This window comes from Schistocerca cancellata, chromosome 3 (genome assembly GCF_023864275.1).
Source record: "Schistocerca cancellata isolate TAMUIC-IGC-003103 chromosome 3, iqSchCanc2.1, whole genome shotgun sequence".
In the NCBI taxonomy this organism is placed as follows: Eukaryota; Metazoa; Arthropoda; class Insecta; order Orthoptera; family Acrididae; genus Schistocerca; species Schistocerca cancellata.
In genome coordinates this window covers 766,935,556-766,956,324 of record NC_064628.1, presented here as the reverse complement: position 1 = coordinate 766,956,324, position 20,769 = coordinate 766,935,556, and the positions used below count along the sequence as shown (strand labels likewise).

At 37.8% G+C, this 20,769-nt stretch overlaps 1 protein-coding gene across 2 annotated transcripts in view; it reads right to left on the bottom strand.

The window, feature by feature from the left end:
* The window catches only part of LOC126175803 (uncharacterized), a 142,506-nt gene extending 134,862 nt beyond the window's left edge, over window positions 1–7,644 (bottom strand). The window contains exons 1-2 of one of the 2 annotated variants that reach the window (XM_049922788.1): window positions 4,334–7,644; window positions 1–3,742 (exon numbers count right to left, since the gene is read on the bottom strand). The exon at window positions 1–3,742 is cut by the window's left edge and continues 73 nt beyond it. In XM_049922788.1, the coding sequence (XP_049778745.1) occupies window positions 1–3,495 (3,495 nt within the window). In that variant the 5' untranslated portion in view covers window positions 3,496–3,742; window positions 4,334–7,644. The remainder of the gene's footprint in view (window positions 3,743–4,333) is intronic. The other variant, XM_049922787.1, reaches the window with a different exon arrangement.
* Between the last annotated feature and the right edge of the window lie 13,125 nt (window positions 7,645–20,769).

Below are 20,769 nucleotides of genomic sequence, written 5' to 3'. Positions count from 1 at the left end.
CTTTTCATGACTGTTTTGTGAATCCAGTGACTGTGGGTCATTAGAGTAACTTGACTGAAATGAATTGCACTTTGATGAGAGTTCTGGATTAGAACTAGAATTTCGCCTCAACTGAATTGTTGATCGCTGAAGACTTTTCCCTCGGCTGTCTTTTGCATTTTTCTTCTGCTTCTCTGGTTCGTCTTCCTTATCCAATTTTTGTCTTTTCCTCTCACTTCCTTCATCTTCCTGATGACCGCTGTCCCTGGACATCCATTCAGTTCTTTTTCCTTTGCTTCTCATGTTTTCAGTGTCAGATGTGTCAGAAGTCACATCGGATGTATAACTGCTTTCTTCCCAGTCTTCATCCTGCTGACTTTGTTTCAAAACTTTAGTACTGGTACCAGATATATCTGCATTTTTAGCAATTCGCTTCCTGCGCACTTTCTTCTGTGTATCTTTATCTGCGGATTTTTCAGTGCTTTTGCTTTTTGTAACAGATATTCGCCTCTCTTCATTAAGGAATTTCATGTACCCATCCAAAAATCCACTACGATTTTGTAAAAAATACTTTTGTTTTGACATCTTAACATCTTGTTCAAGAGTCATGTGACTGTAAACAGAACTATCTTCCAATAGACATTCTAAATCATCCTCTATGTTAATTAAGGTGACTTTTCGATTTATTTCATTAAAGGATTCTGCTAAATCTGATGGTTGTTGAGAATCAGACTTCATTTCTGATGACATGTTGACAACCTCTGAAATCTGTCGAATGCTGTCAGAAGATTGTTGAACACTAGGAAGATCTGTAACAACTGGCTGTGTCACAGAAGCTGTTGCAGACTGATATTCATTATCAGACACATCTACGGAATCCTGAAATGTCTCTGATCTTTGTTTGAGTACATTTTCACACACTACACTTGCTTTTGGTGAAACCAACTTTTCATTCAAAGAATTGTTCCTTGAATCAGTATCTTGTTGCTCTCTATTTCTGTCAATGTGTGTGACATAGGAGCTGGCACTGTTTTGAGTCACCGCCTCTTCAGCGGACACTAGTTGCTGTCCTTCAGAGGTGGCCCTAATAAGGTGAGAAGAATGCTCTTTTGTCTGAGCCTCTGTGACTTCACCAGTAGATAGTAATCCTGTACACAGAGGTTCACCTTCTTGCTGTAGTGCTGCACTGTAACCTGTGGCAGCATGCTTGTCAATATCATTACTCGCCTGTTCACTACAGGATGAACTGCTTTCAATATAACCTTCTTGCTCCATAGATACTGAAGGCTCTAAAATGTCCTGAGGTTGGAGAAGTGTTGATGTCTGTGGCAAATTGGGTGTTTGCACTACTGATAACATGGTAGCGGCACTACTATCTCCACCATCTCTCTCGTTGATGCATACCTTATAATATGGACTGGATTCGTCTTCAACACTTTCTTCCTTCATTTGTGGTATCACATTTTGCTTTCGGCAGGTATTATCTTGCCGATTTCCTTTTCTATGCAAATCACTGTCTTCGTTATAACCATCTTTGATGTCACATTCATCTAATTTTTGTCTTTGTGCAACACCTGCTGAGCCCGATGTACGATTTATTACATGGTGACTAGGGATTTTTGATTTAGGCAGTACTCTTAATGAGTTTGTTGAGCATGGCTCACTGTCTGCAGAATGGCTTACTATTTTTGACCTTTCATCAACAGTAGGGCATTGCCGTAAAGACACCTCTGGAGACAATGGCTGGACATAAGATGCAGAAGGCACCATACCTACTGGACTGTGGTAAACAGGATACGCAGGACTCGAAGCATGAGCATGAGGGCTTAGATTGTGGCTATGGGGACTGGGATTGTGACCAAGGGGACTAGGAACATGACCACGAGGACTCTGAACGTGACTGAGGGGGCTTGGAACGTGGCTGAGGGGGCTCGGAACGTGACCGAGAGGGCTTGGAACATGACCGAGAGGGCTTGGAACATGACCGAGAGGGCTTGGAACATGACCGAGAGGGCTCGGATGCGACTGCATACTAGCTGGGCTGTGTGTTTGTGTAAGATTTCCACAATCAGACTGACCGTGTTTCAATGAATCATTTGCAATACAGAGCAATGGCTCAGAGTAAGATTTTGTTTCTGTTGTTGAAAAAGATGGTGAACTACCATAATTGGCACTATCAACAAGGGAGCTGCTGTATTGCTGCATATGAAATGATGCATCACTGTTAGACTGACACTTATGAATTGTTTGCTGTAATACACCAAGGGCACGTTTGCCATGCTGCTCTTCTACACCAAGACTTGTTGGAACTGACCCAGAACTAATACTAGTTGAACATGTTCCACCATTTTCATTGCGTGTAAAGGTAACCGTTTGTCTTCCATTATTCAATGGAGAGAAATTAACAGGCGGAGATTGACTATGTTCCTCTGGTAAAGGTGCTTGTGTCATGTGCTCAGAAGAATTAAATTCTGAATACAATTTCGTATCAAGTGAAGCTTGATGGTACGGTGTGGGTAGCTGTGCAGGAGAAACAAATCCTTTTCCACTGCTAACAAAATCAGAGACCCCTGGTAGTTGCTGCTGGCATTTATTGTTGTCATTTCGGTAAGTTGTTGCACAAACAACTGAAGTACTGTCCCGAGATGAGACAGCCCCTACATTACTGAATGTTGCTGGAGAATGCTGATAAAATGTGGCACTAGTTGCTGCACTGGAAGCAGGTGTAAAAGCTGTTCTACCAGGGGACAGTAATGTGTCTGGTTTCCTGATCTGTATTTTATTGTAATCACTTGAAGATTTACTGTATTCCAAAGCTGGTGAGAGCTGAGAGTTCATATTATTTAAATTCTGATTTGGGGTAAATTGTACATTGAAGTCTCCTTCACAAATGGAACTGCCCTTCTCCACCCCATTTCCAACAGTTTCATGTGGTAATATACCAAATGGACTTGGTATTTGGACATTTGTCTGATGTGACCAAGACGGGGTTGATGATAGTGATGATGGTGATCCTGCTGCCTGCTGTTCAAAATATGTGCTACTCTGTTGTTTTTCTCTGACTCTTGTTATTTCTGATTCAAGTGCATTTTGCTTGGTTGCTGAAGTATGTTGTAAAGAATGCTTTGGAGGGTTACTTGTGGCACAGGGGCCATAATTAGCCAGTTTTTGTTCAGGATGGTGAAATAAAGTTGAAAAAACTGGATCATACGATCCAGACGTTTGTGTAAGGAAGCTTCCTGAGCCAAATGCTGCTGCCATGGAGGTGTGCCCCATGAGTTCTCTGTTAGGCACGCTAGTAGAACTATGAGCAGTTTGCAAAAGAAGCTGGGAATTTGCTGATTGCAACCCTGTTACTGCTGTATTTTCCAAACTGTTGTTTCCTGTTGGTGAAGCATGATGGGGGGATCCAAAATTGCCACGTCCACTAGGAGCAGTCCCCTGGTAACTGCCTGCTGTACCCGTTAGCCTAGTGTATGAAGGATTATATGTTGCCCACGGCCCCAATGGATCCATTGCTGTTCTGTGCCTATGACAATTATTTCATATCTTTCCAATACTAAGCGATCTACAACATGTAGAAATATTGTGCAATCCCTTCAAGTGCCCAAATTTGTCTCAAGTTTGCAGTGACAGCAAAAACACTTTGAAAATGATACAGTTCATTATAACTCTTCCTCCATGATCACAGCATATCCATCCTCCAAGAATAGTCCATAATGACTTTCTGGCCATATCAATGCACACTGCATTTTTGTATCACCTGCAAACAATAATATTTATAAAAATTCAGCCTTTCACTCTTCTGTACTTTAATATAAGAATAGTTACTCTAAACAAAACACACCACAACAACAAAAAAACATGAAAATTATACTTAGGGGCTGATTTTAAGAATTTTAATAGTTTATTCTGTAATGTTTCAGCATTAAGATACTAACAGAAGGTACTACAATAATCTGTGCTTCATAAATATTTATCAGTTTTGAATAAATTTATGGGACATTATGTTATGAATAATCTAGGGTTCCTACTCACTGAAGCACACAAAAATCCCCAGATGTTAAATTCAAACAACATATCCTAGGTGAGATTTAAACGGAGATAAAGTGCAGTAAGGACTCACTCATAAGTAAACTAAATGTACGTAATTACAATGTCATACTAAATCATCTCAGGACTTTACTGTCATTTTATACAACCATGTATATATTATAGGTCTTTTCGGGCATAAATCGGGTACAATACATTTTTTACCTAAAATGAATTTTATCCTTTCTTAGTTTTACCCTGCCTAAACGCAAAAAGAAATTGAATGATCACAACAGAGAAAAGTATCTTCTTGCCTACTCACCTACACATCCCGGCTTTTCTCGAAAATGACAGTTGCAAACGTTGTTGATACACAGTCACAAACAAAACATGCTTTACAACGGTATCACAAGAAACTGAAATCAATTTTCAGGTTTATCATAACATAAACATACGTTTGTATCTACCACACGTACTGTTCATCTAATCTTTCTTCTCGATCGTCAACCTATATGACGTAATCCCGCGGTAAACCAACACAAATGACTTAAAAACAGACGCGTAATTTGACAAAAAGAACTATGTTTAGTAATGCGATATTATCAACTGCGACCCGACTTGTTTACGATGCGTCAGTCCACCACTGCCGTATCCTTCATAGACTTTACCGCTACGCATCTCTAACATCTGTGTTGTTTTCGGCACCATTTCAGACAGCTCGCTGAAGCGCTGAACCTTCCATCTACAGGCAGACACCTCATGCAAGCCGTAGGCATTTCTTGTCACGCACTTAGAGCTCAATGAAGGATAATGAAATATCAGTGATAAAGATAAAATCGATCCATCGTAAGCATGTAGTAAAATCGAAAAATTGAATGAGTATCCCGCCAGTCGACAGGTATCTCAGCTTCTAATGTTTCATCATGTTACAAGATGTTCATGTTGAGTATGCTTATTATTACTGTCATAACATATCGACAGCTAAAACTTATATTGACAAAGTAGATAATCGCTTCGGCACGCAAATACTGCGGCCTGCAACTTATGTGGAGATGTTTAGTCATAAAATTCGTATGGGCTCAGAGATACTGTAAATACTGTGAAATGAGAAAAGTTGGTTAAAGACGATTTAAAAATTGCATATTATCAATTTTTAAATAATTTCTGAGATTAGACTTCCACTCGTCAGTTTCCTTTATTACCTTACTGGTTGATGGAATTTATTTTCTTTCTTGGCCATCTGTTTGCTTCCGCGTTGCAAGTTTCTAGTAGATTAAATCACACGTAGTGAGTCTTTAGGGCAATGTCACACAAACTTTTCCAGAACTCTTATGAAATTGTTTATTTTGTATAACGAAATGAATAAATGGAAAGAAAGTTAGAGCTGTGCCGACTTTCTTTTGAAGAAATGAATGTGACTGGTTTTCCACTTGCCACTTGCAAATATTGTAAAACTCACCATTTTTAAATCTGCACCACTCCTCAGTATATTAGATACTTTGTAATTTCTAAAATCAGCAAATTACAGTCCCAAAAAGTGAGCAGTTATTTTTCGAACCTCAGGTGTATGCCTTTCAAATGATGTATTCCACTAGCTAAATGATAAAAATAATAATTGTGTTTATGCTATTCTGCAGTAAATGATTCCTTGCTGTCTTCATTTGAGCTAAGTGAATATGATGTGAAACTAAATCACTCTCATACACCTCTTCTGTGTGATCTTGGAAAAAGGAAAAACAACCCATTGTGCAGCCTTTTTACTGTTGTTATTTATTTATTTATTTATTTCTTACACCATGGATCCAACTGTGACAATTTCACATGGATGTAGTGTGTGTCAATTTTTACATTGTCAATGACAAGTACTTGTACACTATGTTTACAGGTAAAGAATATAAAGTTACTTAACCACTACAATGATCCATAACACAATATAATGGAATGAGAATCCTTAGACCTACAGATTACAGGTATAAAACAAAGTGAATTAAACCTGAAAAGGTCATACAACCCAGACTGTTAAATATAAGCAGTTAACACTAAAAGAGTTACATATGTGACAAGAATGTTCAGCTTAATGTTCAATTTATATGATAATACATCTTATTTTAAGGCCGTTTCTCACTGTGTTTCATAAACTCTTCCAAACTGTAAAATGACATGGCTAAAAGAAATTGCCTCAGAAGCTCTTTAAATGTAGATTTGTTGGCAATTTCACATTTGATTTCTGGAGGAAGAGCATTAAATATCTTTATACCAGAGGACTGTACACCCTTCTGCACAATCTTCAAATTTTTACCTTCAGTGTGGAAATCATGTTTCCTCCTTGTGTTATACTGATGGTATTCACTGTTACATTTGTATAAATCAGTGTTTTTACTTATGAAACACATAAGTGAGTATATATATTGAGAAGTAGTTGTAAGAATTCCCAGATTCCGGAATAGGCTTCTGCAGCTGCATCTAGGATCTACACCAGACATCACTCTTACAACACGCTTCTGAGCAATGAATATTTTCTTTGCAAGAGGTTGATTTCCCCAGAAAATAATTCCATCAGTTGAGTCTCTGCTGCTGCTGTGACTATGATGTCCGTTTTATAAAAATATTATTTGTAACTTTCCTCACAACTATCGGCAAATTTTCTGAATTTTCTCTCCTTTCTGAGGCTATTGTTATTGTTTTTTTATCATTTTGTATATTCAAATTCTACATCTGATTAACACCAAAAACAAAGGCATACATAAGTGTTGTAATACGATATCAAACAAAAAATTAACAAACCTTATAATCTATAACATTGTATAGGATGTTTCCATTATGTGATATGAGTATTGTGGAATGGTACAGAATGTTTGTAAATCCAGTACCAATATGTAAAAATGTGAGAGGAATAATGTAAATAACTACAGATCAATCACAATTACCTCTTGCCTTTCAAAAATATTTAAGAAGATACGTGTGGCAAATTTATGGAATTTGTGAATAAAAACAAAATCCTTTGTACTGAACAACATGAATTTGGCAATTAAAGGACAACAGTAGCTTCCATTTATGAGTACATTAACTGTGAAGAAACAGAAATCAACATCATTTTTTACTGACCTAGCAAAAACTGTTGGTGGATCATAAGATTCTGCTGTCAAAGTTTGAACAGTATAATATTACAGGTCTAGAGGTCTGTCCAACAATTTGATCATTTCCTACCTGATCAATTGTAAGCAAGCAGTGGGCATGAAGCACACTAATGTCAACTTTAAAACTATTTCTGGATACTTACCTGAGTATAATCTAAACAAATATGTTGTATCTCTGGGTCATTAATAAGACCTCTTATGATTCTATACTGTGTAAGGATCTAAGCTTAAATGTGGAACTTATAAAATGATCATATTTGCAGATGACACAACATTCTATTAAAGGAAAGGAAGAATTACTGCAGTCACTAAACACTCACAAAAAAACTGGGCACAGAATAATCAGCTTTTAATAAATAGTAAAAAGAACTATCAAGCAAAAATCTCGCAATACAAAACAAGGAAATGTATAGCTTCTTCCTCTCTACCAATAATGAACTAGTTGGTAACAGTAGGGAGATCAAAACCTTACGATTATGGCTGCGAAGCAATCTCAAAAGGAGTAAGGATATAGAATATCTTATGAATTTACTAAACAAATCATATTGACATTGTAAGTAAAATTGAATCATTAACCAATAAAATGTCAGGTGGCCTTGACGAAGTACCTGTGCTCACTATATAGCTATACCACTGCCAAAATTTTCAACTTTTCTGTAGGAACTAGTGTCTCCCCAGATCTGAAAATAGCAAAAGTTTCACCACTGATAAAAAGGGCTCTTTAGATAAAATATCAAACTACAAACCTGTGTCACTGTTAAGTTCCTTGTCAAAAATTCTCGTAAAACATTTTTACTGAGAGGCTGACAAGTTTCATAAGTAAGTACTTGCCTCTTACCTTCCAGCATAGTGGCCTTAGAAAGTCAAAATTTACATAAACAGCAGCTGTTGCTCTCTTAGACTGTACTCTAAAATCCCTCAATCAACATAAATTAGCTGCAGGTATTTTCATAGACCTTTCAAAAGACTTCGATGTCCTGGACTATACAATCCTTCTCAGAAAATCAGAGAGATGAGGTGTAAGAGCAGTAACAAATAGCTCTTTGTATTCACACCTAAACAATCACAGGCAGGAGGTATCACTCACTTTGAGTTCAACAGTGAATAAAACAAGAAAATAACTCATTCCTTTCCAGTCAACTTTCAGATAAATATGGTTGCTTTAGGACTCAATCATAGGACCATACTATCTCTGTTGTATGTGGACAACCTTGTTGAATATACGCTTCATCAAAAAACTATTCCATTTGCTGGTGATACCAACCTTTTGCTCACTGGACACATCCCAGAAACCTTTCAGTCAGCAGCAAAAAGTTACACAAAAAGACATACAGGCTGGTCCACCAGAACAAACTCATTGTAAATACTGGAAAAACTGTATTTGTCAGCTATTCGCTTATTTCCATCATCTAGCCAAACGTCTATTAAAGCTAAATTAAAAAATTACCCATTAGAAAATGTAAGTGTAACAAAGTTTTTGGGTCTGTGGGTTCAGCAGGACTTAAAATAGGACACACATTTAATAACTAGTCAAAGAAACTCTCTTGTGTGTGCTATGGTGTGAGAATAATAAAGTCTACAACAAGCAAAACAACAGTACTGCAATATACTATCAACAATTCCACTCACTGATCCAGTATGGAATCATTTTCTGGGAACATTCAACTCATTGCATGAATATCTTTCGAATGCAAAAAAGAGCCCTAGGGTAATTTGTGGTTTTAAAACATGGAGTCCTGTAAATTTCATTTCACTAAGATTGGTGCTTATTCATTTATGAAACTACCTTGTTCCATAGGGACTACCTCTTGAAAACAGGCACAATACTGCAGAACAAGAATGTAAACACCTACAGTGTCAGAGGGAAATCCATTATACACCAATCATATCCCAGAACAACTTCTACAAGAGAAGCATAATTAACATTGGTGGCATAATATACAATAAAATGCCAGAGGAAATAAGAATTGCTGTGTGTCCAGTATTTAGAATAAAACTAAAGGCCTTCCTAATAAAGCAATGTTTCTATTCCGTAGAAGAATTTCTGAACATGTAAAATAAATCTCAAGAACGGCTGGAATAAACTTTGGCCTCAACCTAGAGGTGAAGAATCGGAGGAACCTGAGTGTGTGACAGTTGACGAGATGGTCAATTTGTGCAATAATTTACAAATCAGCACAAATTTGACATCAGAAGAAGTATCAGAGTGGTTAGAGTGTGACAAAGTGGACGGGGGATTTCAAATTTTGAGTGATGACGAAATTGTTGCCAGCGTAAGTGCCACCAAAGAAGAAGAAAAAGGGGCTGATGAAGATGAATGTTCAAACCATGAAGAAAAACAAACTATTAGCCATTCAGAGGCTGAAACAATGCTGTCCAAGTGTATAGAATGGTTTGAAAGTCAAGAAGAGGCTAATGCAACACAGGCACTACTGCTCCGAGAAATACGAAATATTGCCGCGGTGAAAGCTCGAACATCAGAAAGGCAGAAGAAATTGACTGACTAAGTCCAAGGTAGAGAAACTATTTCACCCTTAAGTTTATAGTACAGTACAGTACTGTACATTACGTATTTTGCAACTTTTGTAGCTACTGTACGGATGTTTTTATGATGTAATAAATAGTTTTATTTGCTATTACAGTCCTGTTTAATTTGTTTTCGCTCTGAAATATTATTATATTACTGTGAGAGTGATATGTGTGTCTACATAAAATAATTGATTGAGGTTATGTTTTGGTGGAATACAGTGTTTATGTTATCCGTCTATTCGCTCGCCCGTACGACCATGGTCCCGAAGATGACGGTTAATCGAGTTTCCACTGTAAATGAAGTACCCCCGTGTCTATAAGACAGTTCCAATGGTTAAAGGAAACAGGGAAGGTGGTACCATAATATGATGATTAAGGAAGAGAACTACCTTTATGAAAGGACCAATGCTTGCTCATCTGCATTAGAATCTTTAACGTACCACTCAATCTGTTGCACATGAAACTAGTGCCACATACAGTACTGTGTGGAAAATGATACGGAAACAACAGCTACATGCTTACCTTTCACAGGAAGTGCAAGCATTAACTACTGACTTCAGATCTCTTGTGTTGACTCAATATTGCAATATTGTATGGTTAATTATCACTTTACTGCACCTATTGGCCTGTTTTCCTTGCAAGGCACTTGTTTCACTAGTGACAGTGTGCTCAGTAGTTGCAACAGTCACCTATGGGCTGTTGAGAATAGCCATGCTACAGATGTGAAGATTCATAGTGAATTTGTGGATGGGCATAGCTAGTTAATGCTTGTGTAACAGGCCCTATTTGTTTCCTCCCCATTTAACTACACCACAATACCCTGTGTTTCTGAGAGATATACTCCCTACATAATTGGTAGATATCCCACTCAGTATTTGTGTACATACATGTTTTTAAAGTAAGAGAATGCCAGCTCACTTTGCATATATTGCTTGTGGACACCAGTGTCTGATATTCCCCTCAAAGCAAATGATCTGACTACACTTGGCTTCTGCTTGTGGAGTTAGCTGAAAGAGTTTGAGTACAAGACAGATGTTGAGACTGGAGGGGACCTCCTGGTAAAAATTAGCATATCCATGACATTGTGCTAACAATGTTGGGGTTATCTAAATTTCATGTGGAAATATTATACCTGTGTAGAAGCTGGGAGATACTACTTGAAACAACTGTTGTGAGTGTAGCGCCTTGAACAGATACTTAAAATTATTACAGATATGTGTAGTGGACTTGATATCATTATCAGCCAATCAATATCAAAGTTGAAATACTTTTATTTTTTCTTATAAGTAACAACTTATTTGTCTCTGGAGCAAGGAGCCCTATCTGAAATTCATATGTTAGCCCTACTCCATCATATCATAAAGTTTTTTATCATCATTTAAATATCCTGTGTACATTTAGCTATAGTTGCACATTAAAGTGTTAATATCATACACTACCATACTCTTACATAATACAACATTTAAAGTTAGCTAACATTGTCAACCCACAGGTCTGTCCTCCAGTCTTGTGACAAAGTATGTGTTTTCATACAGACATCAGTGTAATGGGCATATAAGTTCATTAAATACATCAGAAAGGGGTGGAAACCTTCACTTGCATACCATACTCATAGGCTTGTAAGCACACTTTTACTTAGATCACCACCAGAGGCGAGCATCGACCCTATGCGACCTGCCGAGGATCACAGCCATGACAGTAGGGCAAGCCTTGACTCGTGTTGCCCGGTGAGCTGGCCAAGCCGCACTGGGGACGACCAGGCTGAGCGGTGCCTTGCCTCACCAGAGCCCCAGACACCCAGGCATCTGTATGGCTTGGCTGGCTGTTGCTCACATCATGCACCTGACAGGCACCACACTGTTGCAAGCACAGAACAAAATCTCTGCAGCAAGTAGTTTTTTACTTTGCACAGTATTTACCAACACAGTACTTAACGTCTAGTGTTATATTAAAATAGCTAATGGCTGTAACATCAAGAACAAGATGAATGCTTAAATCTCCACTGTTGCTTGTAATTGTTAAATCAACTTATCATTATGTGCATGTAAAAAGCTCTGTACCTTACGACTGTTGACAGACACTGAAGTTAGAGGATTATGTCATGGCAGAACTATTCTCACATTGCGCACTCTTTCCACATTTTAAAGGCGTCGATGGTGAAGCTTTGTACTCTGTATGACATTTTGCAAACGTGGAGGACAAATATGTTATATCACATAGCATAAATTTGGTGCATTGTTCACATAAATTTATGTCTTTTCACTGTTATATGATCAGAACATTGAGGACATCAGTACCGATAAAATATTTAACTAGCATAGCTAATTAACATTGCATTTGCCTTGTAGTGTAGCACATCTGGAATATGCTGTGACAAACTTCCTCTCTCTCAATTATCTAAGAGTTGCTGTAGATGAAACACCTGTGGTACTAGAAATAATGCAAGCAAATGCGTTGACTTTATTTCCTTTTCTTCGCTTAAGAGCTTTTGAGTGCTTGCTTTCAGTAGTGCTGCTAGCCTCAAATCATTGTCAAGAGGGCCGATGAGCAGACAGAGGTTTAGAGCCCTCTCTTCCTCCTTAGAGACGAAAGAATCAGCTATGATCAACAACGTGAGGGAGCAGAAGGCAACAGAAACCATTACATTAAAGACGCGTAACCATCTTCTTTAAATACAATCTCTTATCCCGTTATGGGTGTTTAAACTATTTAATGAAAATATAAATTTCATTTATAAATGTGTCATTTTATGTGTGAGAATGCTTACCTTACAGTCCACCACTTTCTCAGCAGTGTTCCTGTAGCTGCTACACCCATGGTACAAGCAACTGCAGTGTCGAATCACTGTCAGCTTCCATAATCTTGGTAATCCTTTTAAATACTTTGAGAAAATAAATTAATGTGTCTGCTAAATGATAATCGCAGTTCCCAAATGCGCTATTTTTCCAAATTCAGCAATTTGTTCATGCTGTATAAGTACGGATTTTAGCATGACACACAAAGTCTTCAATTGAGTCTCAATGTGCTACTTCACGGTAAACTACAACCGTGAGTCTTTCACATGGCCACTCCTTTTTAAGTAATTTACAGCATGTTTCACTGATTGGTACTACGGCTGAACATTACGACAATATTTCTGCAACCGTTTTTCCTCAAGGGTGTAGGGTAGAACAATGCTGAGGGAGCAGTTGTCGTATGGGAGATGACAACAGTTCTCTAGGGACTTTTTCACATTTTCCATCCTTATCAGTAATAAACATAACTTTCAAGAGATGGCTTGTAAATATCCCTAACTTTTAGTTTCATCCCATACATTTGTAGCACTTGTCTCCAACAAACAGGGGCTCTGCATGAAACAGTACCCAATTTTTGCACTTCAACCCTAATCATATTGAATGCATAATAAGAGTAAAATAATGCCTTTTAATGTACTTGTATGTCCATGTGTCAGTTGTACATGCGCACACATCATCCTCCATATCCTGCAACACTTGGGGGGGACTACAACCACAAGGTATTCATCTGCTATTTCTTTTTCATTGTGAGAAATTGTTGGTTGGTGAAGAAGCACATCCCTTGCAATTGCAGTAGAGTACTGTGCTTCTATTTCTGGCACTGTCTGTGAAAGATCTAGAAAGCATTCTCCAGCCTCTTTGATGAAGGGCCACAGATCTCTTGTGCACATTGTTACACACTGCTCCTGGACAATAGATTTTGCTGATGCTGGATGGAAGGTTGTCACTACTATTGATCTGACTATTAAGAGAAGCTTTGCAGTTATTCAGGTGTTGCAACAGGCTCCACAAGTTTTCCTGCACGTGACAGCAAGTTCTAGTTCTTTTCAGTATGGTGAAGTAGAAGACCACGCACCACATCGAAAACATATAAAATTGTACTGCAAAACACCTTGTTCGAGGGAAATCATCCGGGAACATTACGTGAAGAAGAATATAAAAAGTAAGGGTGTACGAAGAGATTGCTGAAACATTTCTAGGTGATATAAAACTCTGGACCATAGTGTAATAAAAATTTAATTACAAAATTTGAGATCAAGTTTCATAAAAGAGGCTTTAGAAAGTAGAGGAAAAAAGAAAGGATGAATTGTATAAACCAATAAAAAGTCACTTGTACTATGTTCATTACTGTATTACACATTACAGTGTTTTTCTTTACAAAGACTCAAGAACAGCCTCTTCTTAGCATATCAAACTTTCACAATTCTTGGAGGAGTGCACACCTGCTCGTGTGTGGTCCATCATTCCCACCTCCCCTCCGCTGTCTGTTTCATTGTTGCACTGACCTCTGTTGGCACCTGGACTCGGCCAGGTACCCGAACAAGTTGCGAGCACTGTTCCCAGTGCAGCTGAGCTCGACTGCCCACAATGCAGGCAGCAGAACAGAGCAGGCGGGCTAGGGCGGGCAAAATCTCATTTTTCTGATGTAATCATGGCTTGGTGGCTCAATGGTACTGTGCCAGGTCTCGGGTTCGATTCCCATCAATCCTAGGATTTTTATCTGACACTGATCAATTCTTTGACATTCTACAGCATTTGTTGATGTGAAAAAAGCTGAATTGGACCATAGTTTGGAATTCTTGTTACCCTGTAGGTCACTCATAAGGTGTTTGGGTAAGTCAGTTCAAACGTCAGAGGAATGTGGTGGCGTGCCACCTCCAGTAGGACCATGGCGAGTGAAGAACGTGGTGTACAAAACAAACTTTGGATTGATGGCTCCTTTACTGCTTTATCATCTACACTATAAAATTCTTGGTGCATTAAGTTGTCTTTCAGAAACTTGAAATGGTCTTTTCATGCATAAAGTCCTGTACACTTTAGTGTATACATTGTTTAGCTGTTCATTTTTAAAACAGAGTTTCTGTATTCAATCTCAGATCTCACCAATATCTGTTGTATTGTTTTTAATAATAATAAAGTCTGAATCTCAATTCCCAACCTGTTTTGTTTCTCTGCCTTGAAACATATATAGATATTTTAATAGTATTTTATATTTGTGATTTTTTAGGCAAAGAACAATAATTTAAACAAGGTAATAGATTGTAGAGATTTTTGAGGCTTTTAAATAGTGAATGACCGTAAGACAGTGATAGGCAAAGTTAAAATGGAAGAAAAGAAGACAAGGAAATAATAAAGAAAGAATGAACAAAAGAAGATTTAAATACAATGCTCGACACTCAAAATGCAACACCCCGCAGGAAGGCGAAATTTGCAGCAATATGAGATGCACATGATTAGCATTTCAGTGCAGGCACACATAACAGGCAACAGTAGCGCCACTGCAAGCACTTTATAAAGGGGGAAAGGACAGCCATATGAACACACTGGAATTGTTCTTTCATGTGGTTGTTTTGCATAAGCACCTTAAGTATGCCTTGTAGAAAACGGTGAGTATCTTTCGAGCACATTTCAGAGTTTGACTGAGGAAGAGTAATTGCCTATAGGGGTTGTGGACTATCCCTCAGAGAAATTGGTGATCACATCGGATGGAACCAAGCAACTGTGATGCAGATTTGTAATCGCTGGTTGTAGGAGGAAACACCAAACCAATGAGACCGACTGCACTCCCTAGTTGCAGCACTACACATGATGACAGGCATATTGTACATGTGGCAGTGATGGATCGCTCTGCCAAATCATGAAGCATATCATAACAAATACGATCTGTTTCACAACAAGCAGTGTTAGCACTTACCATTCAACGCTGTTTGCAGCAGAGTTGACTGTCCACAAGGCATCCATTGCTGTGTTTATCACTGAGTCAACATCTCAGGTGCATTTGTGCCAGCAATGGTGTGATGAATGACAGACATGGACAATCAGATGGAACAACATTATTTTTACCTGCACCACCACAGTGGTTGGATTAGAGTCTGCCTTACGCATCACACTACTGGTCCTTCAGCCGGTATTATGTTGAGGATGATATTGGATTCCACTCCTGCAATTCCCTGCTGATAGAAGGATAACAGACAGTAAGAAGGAAAGATTTATGAGCAAAGGATACTGATAGGTGCGAGAGATATAAAGAACAAAGACAAAAACTGGAACACACAATAAAGAAAGCAAAAGCTACTGCCCGGGAATAATTTATGAGAAAATGGAAAAGAGCCCTAAGTATAATATCAAATTATTCTAAAGGAGGTTGGAACACATGAGAGAAAGAATGGAATGCCTGCTGAAATCCATTACAGACAAGCAGGGAAACTTCTTATCAACAGGGACTGACAAATATAATGGATAAAATGCTTCCATCCATCACTGAATTTGGATAAAGGTGAATTTCAAATAGAACAGTAGAAAAATGAAGTGAAGAAATGAGGTCGGAAAAGAACTGAAACTAAACAAAATGCACATAGATATTAACCCTCCATTAGTGTGGTATGGTCTCGCAGACCAACTCCTTCAAGAGCGTTTATTATATTTTCTACCAATAGAGTGCACAAGCTGTTCTGTCGTGTACTTTTCTCATTCAAATTGTTCTACACATCACGATTTAATCAGTTGGGTAGCGGCTGTTGTATAGTGACGATGGCATTGTTCAGTCCCCTAGTCCAACCACACTGACATTGTAGTGCTAAAACATTGTTGGTTGGTTGTTAAAAGGTATGTTTGACTCAATATATTTAGCTTGGTTGGCATTGTCTTGCTAGAGTAGAAATGACAAATACTCTGTGTCTTCTGCGTCAGAGAATTCCTGAGGAGTAGATCAAAGATTGCAGCAAGACCAAGCGTTAGTTGGTATCTTTGTATATACGTCAAAAGAAAGTAAGAAAATGAAATATCACTGCTGAAAATGCAAATAATACATTTGTCTTGAACTTACTGATGTTTTGTGGAAGGATTGTCAATAAGTGCAAACTGTGAATAATTAGTAACTGCATAAATAATTTTCTCCATTTTTTCAAAGTTTCTTAAATTTATTGTATGGTCCAATTTATGTTTTGTACAAACGTTTAAAAGTATTGCTTGAATATCCTTAGATTTTCACTGATATGCTAGCATGTGGTACATACTAGTTATTTGACCAAAGAGTGGCATAATATTCGGTGTGGCCGAGCGGTTCTAGGCACTTAAGTCTGGAACCGCGCAACCGCTACGGTCGCAGGTTCGAATCCTGCCTTGGGCATGGATGTGTGTGATGTCCTTAGGTTAGTTAGGTTTAAGTAGTTCTAAGGGACTGATGACCTTAGATGTTAAGTCCCGTAGTGCTCAGAACCATTTGAATTTTTTTTGCATAATATTAGTTTAATGTTCTGTCCTTGTTTGTAATTGAAATACTAATAAAACTACATGTATTCAGTTTTTTTATTGTGTTGGTCTGAGACACCAGGTATCATTAAGGATTTTGTGTACAAAATGGAAGTGTATCCTCACAAAACTTTTTGTTCTACCTTATACACTATACCATGGACGAAGAGGGAAGCAGTAAGAGAAGAGATTTACAGGATACTTGAATGGGGCATAATACAACCACCATTTTTCCCTTATTGTAGTCCTCCTGTTGTGGCCGTGAGTAAGCCAGATGGTAAGGTGCACTTGGTCCTTGACGCATGTAACATTAATAAGATTATTATACCAGTTCACACACTCATCCAGACAATTTAGAGGAACAGCTTATGAAATTCTATGAGGCTAAATTTCTTACTATAATCAACCTCCGGTCTTCCTATTGGCAAATAAAACTACATGAAGAGAGTCGGAAATATATCGCTTTTTCATGTGGGGGCACGAGCTTCGAATTTCAAGTATTACAATTTGGATTGAACAAAAGTGCAGGTGTATTTATCTCTATGCTAGACAAAGTGCTAGGGCCCAAACTTTTGAGCAAGGTAACAGTATACATGGACAATCTTTCAGTTGCCACACCCACTTGGATAGAATGCTTAAGATTAATTGAACAAGTATTGAGTCACTTTTACGAACATGGTGTAACAGCAAATCTCAAGAAATCTAATTTCGGAGAAGAAAAGGTAAAATTTTTAGGACACATAATATCTTCGGAAGGCATATTGCCAGATCCTAAAAATACATGATGCTATTAGGAACTGTTCTGTTCTTCAAACCAAGAGGCAATTAAAGGAATATTTAGGCCTAACGTCATTTTTCATGAAATTCATCCCTAACAAACTTATGAACAGTAATGGTTTACTCAATCTTCTCCAGAAAAGCAGTCCAGGGTTCTGGGACAAGCAATGTCAAACCGATTTCGAGAACATCAAGCAAGCCTTATTAAATGCAAATATTTTATCTCAACCAGTCATGAAGAAGGATTTTTGTTTATGCACTGCCTTTTTTAAATGATAGATAAAGAGGGAGAGTTCATCCATAAAGTAATTAGGTGCACCAGCTGCACCTTATCTGAAGCTGAACATTCATATTCAGTTCAGCTGGAGGGTTTGGCTGTAATTTGGTCCTTTAAAAAGTTTGTATATTTCTTTTGGGATAAACACACCAAGTATAATGTGACTGTCAGTTCCTATTGTTTTTGTTAACCTGTAAATTGTTACACCGATGGATAGCCAGGTTCAAGAATTCGGTTTTGAAATAGTGTACATAAAAGGAAACCAAAATATAGTAGCTGATGCTCTTTCTCAATTACCTCAAGGTTTACAGGAATTTAACAATCTTTTAGAGCAGAAAGGTGAAATAAGAGCTATGTTGATGGAAGAGAAAACACTCTGACCATACTATGTCCACATGTGTAAACACATGGAGCAATTACGGCAGGAAGACACATGCTGGAGTAAGGTAAAAGTGAAACTTACACAGAATGGTGATGAAAAGTTAAAAATGTTTTTCACTATTCACAAAGGTGTTCTGTTCCGTAGGAACCATCCTGAACAAGAACAATGGCATGTGTGTTTGCCAGAGGAATATGTGAATGATTTTATCTTATACACACACAAGACTTAGGGTCATTATGGCACTGCAAAATGCACTGGCAAAATAAGTAAATATTGCTATTTTCTCAACCTTAGACAAAGAATACTATAGGTGGTAAGAAAGTGTATTGTGTGACAGAAATGAAAACATTCTAACATCTCCAAAGAGATAGAACTACATCCCACTGTGGCTATAAAACCTCTACAAAAGGTATCATTGGATGTGGCTGGACCCTATCCCAGAGGTAAGGGGGGAGTAAAGTATATAGTAGATCTGTATGATATTTTCACCAAATATGTAAAACTGTATGCTGCACAAAACATCACAGCCAGTTCAATTATAAGACAGATCAAACAGGATTATTTTGCAAGAGTAGGAAAACCAGAAGTCATGTTAACAGATAAGGCCTCATATTTTGTTGGATGTAAAGGGAAAGAGTTTGTAGATTCCAAATTTCATCCCAAAGCATCCTCCACAGAAAGGTTGTTTAAGGAAGTCAACAGGTTTGTGAGGACCTATATACCTTGTGAACATACCAAGTGGATTGAGTACGTCACTCCTTTCTTACAAGTTGTTAACAACTTTCCCCATACACCAATAGGATTTACACCAAGTGAGCTAATGGTCAATTGCAAGTAGACGAATGGAAGAAAACTTTGCCCAAGATACCGATACAGGAATTATCACTGGAGGATAAAATACAACAAGCAGTAATCAGCCTTGAAACCTGGGCTAAATGTAGGAAAGGAATTTATGACAGAAAGCTGAAACATACAACACAATTTTATATAGGAAAAAAAGGTGTTGCTGAGAGCACATCCCAAATCCACAAAAACTGGAAAATTTAACCATAAGTGGCAACTATTATATGCCAGATCATACATAATTACTAGGAGCATACAGATTGGCACACATGAGCACTGGTAAAGACAAGGGCCTTTACCCACACAAAAACTTGAGAATGTTTATATATTGAAGAAGGGCTGTATACTCTCTAAGTTGTATATATATATATATAATAATATTGGATTTAGGATGCTGGAGAGTCACATTCCAGAATTTATGTTGTTAGTTGTTCAGGAAAATTTTTGTTTGTATTTTTTCCTATATGTCTAATGTGTAAATGAAGGAAGAATTTTACTTTTATGTGTCTAGAGATGATAATACTCTAAATAAAATGCTTTGCCTTGCACATAGCCCAGCTGTAAACAAATAAATAAACTTGTGAAATGCACGGTAGTGCACACTGCAATACACAACTCGCTGTGACGCCTGTGGTACCGGAGCGAAGCAGCGCATGCGCATCTGGGAGCAAGCTAATCAACAAATCGCAAGCCTGTGTGTGCCAGACAGACACAGCTGGAAGTGTTGGAGCTCCCAAAACAAACAAACCTGATGAGGTACAGCCTGCACTAGCATTTGTAAAGCCTATTGCATAAACAGGGGCTTAGAAAATTAAGGGAGAGTCTATACTTTAACTATGACTATCTATACAATACACACATAAAAAGATAAGCTAAGGGATTATATACAGGGAAAGGGACCCTAACTACAAGATATTTACTTCAGTTATGCTACTATATACATTATATCTATACATGTACAACATTTACAAATTTAAGTATTTAAAGTACATTGACCAGAAAAGTCTTCCTGCAGGTAAACAAGTGAGTACAGTATAAGTGGCAAACTGAACGAGAGTTTGCACCATGCCTATTATACACTGTATCTTTCAGATATATAGGGTAAAAATCAAACAATGGAAAATCCAGGAGGGAATGTAACAATACCAGAGAAGGAAAGTTGCTACTCACCATATAGCGGAGATGCTGAGTCGTGATAGGCACAATAAAAAGATTCACATAATTAAAGCTTTCGGCCATTAATGCCTTTGTCAGCAGTACACACACACACACACACACGTCTGCGATAGCATGACTGCACACTTCAGTGAATGAATACATGGTTGAATGTATGAAAAAAGTATTAGTAGCTATCGAGCCACTATACATGTATATATGAAGATCTAGTTTTAAGTTAGTACTAAGTTTTTTTTCTTCCAGGGAATGATGGATCGACACATCCTAAAGTGAAGGAAGATAAATGCTTGTAAAGTGTTAGGTACCATATAAAAATAAGAAAGGACTCCACCGCAAGATAAATATAGTTATAAGTTTATGATATGCATGAAT